Below are 4,115 nucleotides of genomic sequence, written 5' to 3'. Positions count from 1 at the left end.
AATTTATGGAAAAAAAAAAAAAAAACACTTTTTCTGGGATTTTTGGGTTTATTTTGTGTCTGTGGTGCTTCCACACACCTACAAACTTTGAAAAAAAAATATCCATGCTGTTTTGAGTGAGAGACAGGTTTCTGAATGTCTTCTGCCTTCGGTCTCCAGGTGAGCTGTTCAAAATCTGCGTGGATACTACATAACTAGCCGAGGCGTGGAGGCTAACCGTTGCATGGTAGCATTCTAGCTTGTTCTCAATGACAAAACATTGCTACAACACACACTAGTTCACCATAACCTACAAAAGAACTACTTACATGTCCCTGTTCTGTAGGTATTCCATAAGCGTGCCCTTGTTTAGAAGAAGTCTCCCAGCTAATCCTGCCTTGTACTGAACAAAGGTGGAGAAAGAGTTGATGTGATCTTACCTGCACATGTGCATGTGTAACTCCCATCAAAGATAGTATAGACAGTCTCACTCTGTAGCTAAAACAAGTGAGACGTCTCACTCTGTAGTTAAAACAGAGACCCAAAGACACTGGATCTGCAGCAATGTGCAGTACAACAAAAATATGGTGTTTTTTGAAAATTAAACCATGTAAACCTATTCTGGGACAACCTCAAAATACAATTATGAACCTGAAAATGAGCATAATATGGGCTCTTTAAGATAAATCCGAACTATCCTTCCTGAGACATCCACACTAATAAGTTTACGTTTTAAAAAACATTTTCTACGTTTACGCCTAGCTCCCACTACTACTCTGGTTGCATTTTAGTCTGGACGGGCAAAACGGAGACCTTTTTTTTTTTTTTTTTTTTAAGAAAAGAAAATGATGACACAGAAATCCCCATTCGCTCCTTGATTGAGTTTTATCAGTCACAACGTGTCCTTGCCTTTTTCATCCCGCTGCTATCATTTGACCCTTTTCAGGGAGAAAACAAACATTACCTTGGACTACCGGTGTTTATTTTCTACTTTGATGACAAAATGAAGCCATTGCTGACCTTGTTGTTTATGCTAGCAGCTGTTGTGCAGTGTAATTCTTCGTTTTAAATTTGCTACTACTGCCTACATGCGCAAGAGGTGAGCAATAATTCAAGCGTGTATCGTCCTTGCACGCGCATGCCCAGTGGACGTGAATGGTCTGTGAAAGGCGCTGTTGGGCATGTTAGTATGGGTGGAGATTAGTTCTGAAACGGTGCGCCTGTGAGGACAGAGATTGTTTTTTTTTGTTTTTTTTAAACGCTATTTCATAGTAGCCTATTTCCTTCGATTTTATAGTAGTTTCCGCCATTCCATCTGTTTCCAAGCGTTCCAACTACTTATTCCCAGTTAGAAAGGTAATCTATTCTACATGACACCACCACTGATCACAATGATCGTCCTATTCTCCTCCCATCCATCCAGGGCTGAGGACTCTGTGTTTTGCCTATGTGGACCTGGAGGAAGATGCCTACCAGGAGTGGCTGAAAGAATACAATCGTATCAGTACTGTGCTCAAAGACCGCGCTCAGAAACTGGAGGAGTGTTATGAACTACTGGAAAAGGTAAACACACCATCTCTTTCACTGTAGTTATGTGTATTGTTGATCTCCAACTTTATGTGAGATGCCTTGAAATCAAAGCAGAGACCTGAAAATGTTTTAAGTCATAACATTTTTCCTGATACGGACGCTCACACACACAGACACACACTTCATGTTTGCCAGCAGGTGGCAGAGTGGCTCCATTGGTTCCCAAACTTCAACAAACACAGTGCTCCTCCATTACTCATTACATCTGTAAATCACAATACACAGTCAGGTTCCCTTTTTTAAGTATCTGTCTTATCTTTTAGCAGAATGTAAAGACAGATACTGCTCTTTTTTTTAAAGGATGACATTGTGGAAATTTTGTATTGGTTGATCAGAAAGATTGCTCTGAATGGGGAATAAGACAAAGTAACAAAGATTTCATGTGATAGGATTTTCAGAAGAAAGTTGAACTAATAAGAATGAAAACCAAGGATTTAGAGTAGCTAGGTGAGAAAAGTACGTGAAGAGGGAAAAAAGAGGAAGCAGGAGGAGGGGAGCTCAGACTGGGAGACCACAAGGGTAATTACCTGCACCAGCCTGCCAAAAGCCCCATAAAACTGGAGTCAACAACACGGTAGTGTTAACTTGTGTGTCTGTGCGAGTGTTTGTGTGTGTGTGTGTGTGTGTGTCCGAGTGTGTCTAATGAGGGTACACATGCATTTTAAATGCTGAACAAATTAAAGCGAGGTGGGGAAAGGTAATGGGTTACTTCTTGGCACGAAGACAGAGTTGGTACAGAGGTCTAATATGAGCTGCTGTACCAACTGAACTGAACTTGCTGGCATCATTAGCCTCTTTCCGACCAGGTAGGTACAGGAACATAGTTATAGGAATAGTCCTCTTCTAAACAGTTCTACTAAATACTCTCCCCCAAAACAAAGCGCTTGACTGGCCGAGTGACGAGCTAGTGGCCCCGACAGGCGCTACCTGGCTGTCACATCACTTTATGGAGCATCTCAAGTCCGAAACCTTTTAAGCAAATTGTCAATTTGGCAAAGATTTTTGCAACACTGCCTATATTTGAAATCTAAATAGTTCATTTCTCGCCTAAAACGTTCTTAGAAGTGAATTTAAGGATAAATAAGATGGCAAAAATTAGGGCTGCACGATTATGGCCAAAATGATAAAAACGACTGTTTTGATCAATATTGAGATCACAATTAATTATCACGGTTATTTGTTGATTTTAATCAAAACAAATTTTATTGTCACATAGGCTATTTATAACCGCTTTCACATCCATATTGGGCTACATTCCTCTAATGTTGAAGTTGTATGTTGTACATACATACAACTGCAACACATGTAAATGAAAATTATCTGAAATAAATAGCCTAGTATTATTATTATATATGTATATATATATATAAAAAAAAAGTATCTCTGAGAATGCTCTTTCACTTGTTTTCAACAGTAGCTAATTAAAAGAGCTAGGGAGAGAGGGAGAGTGAGATGGACGTATGCTACTGGAGTGACATCTGACTCATTATGAACGGGTTCAGCACGAGTCGAATAGCGGGTCAGCCGAGTTACGGCGTGTGTATCACCACTGCGCTGCATTTTTATGAACTATGATATTCTGGCCATGGGTTACATCTCTCGCCCAGGTACAGCAGGCTCCGTCTCACACGCTATTACTCTACCAACTGACAGTTGCATTCAATAACTAGTTCTGTGTTTGTCGCCGTGGCTATCGCAATAGCAGAGTTACTAGCGGAAACACTGGTACAAATACAGGTTTGCCTCTCGTGCTTAACAATATACAGCTGTGTTAACAACAATTTAAACTGTGGACAAATGTCAGAAGTGTGGACCGGCGCTGTCGCCACCGTGTCTCTACATGTTGCTATGGAGCCGTGTGTGAGTGAATGGGGGCGGTGCTGCACGGAGCGTAAGAGAAGAGATACAAACATAGGCACGGCTTTAACGCAAAATTAAATCCTATCGATATAATCAACAATGCTGGAGAGGCAGCGGATGCGAGGACATTAGGTGCACCGGTGCGACCTAGGAAAAATGTTAGTCGCACCCTAGAGCTCTGTGAGCTAACAGACACTAACTAGCACTGGTCACTGCTGTTGTCTGAAAAACAACACAGACTGGACAAAATCTTGCGTTTATTAGTAAACTGGTAAACCTTTTGACCGACGTATGACGACTGCTATCTGTTGTGGAATTTTCCTCACGTTACTCTATCCTCTGTGACTGTCTCCATCTAGAAACTAAGCTGCGTGGTGGAGGGAACAACTCTGACTGGCACATTGTCAGACAGTGGTTTATGGAGTGGTTGATTGGCTTTGCAAAAAACCCTGGAGTGTTCTATGAACAGAATGATGTATTTAAAATAATGCTTGATCACGCTAATTTAGATTGTGGGAAGTCGAAATCGTGATTAAAATTTGATTAATAATGCAGCCCTAGCAAAAATTGGTTTTGGTATGTCTGTACCGGAGACCCGACTCGTTGACCTAGGTTGCGGAAAAGGGAACAGCGAAAAGACCCTGCCCTGAAGTAGGAGGTGAAAGAGTTACAAGAACTGTGGTCAG

At 41.2% G+C, this 4,115-nt stretch overlaps 1 protein-coding gene across 9 annotated transcripts in view; it reads left to right on the top strand.

The window, feature by feature from the left end:
* The window catches only part of atp8a2 (ATPase phospholipid transporting 8A2), a 66,549-nt gene that overhangs the window by 36,234 nt on the left and 26,200 nt on the right, over positions 1 to 4,115 (top strand). For all 9 annotated transcript variants that reach the window (XR_004327578.1, XM_032504425.1, XM_032504423.1 and 6 more), the window contains one exon: positions 1,403 to 1,542. Coding sequence is in view for 8 of the 9 variants with exons in the window: in XM_032504425.1 (XP_032360316.1) it covers positions 1,403 to 1,542 (140 nt within the window). In the remaining variant the exon portion in view is untranslated. The remainder of the gene's footprint in view (positions 1 to 1,402; positions 1,543 to 4,115) is intronic.

Source organism: Etheostoma spectabile, chromosome 22 (genome assembly GCF_008692095.1).
Source record: "Etheostoma spectabile isolate EspeVRDwgs_2016 chromosome 22, UIUC_Espe_1.0, whole genome shotgun sequence".
Classification (NCBI taxonomy): Eukaryota; Metazoa; Chordata; class Actinopteri; order Perciformes; family Percidae; genus Etheostoma; species Etheostoma spectabile.
This window is presented reverse-complemented; position numbering and strand designations above follow the sequence as displayed.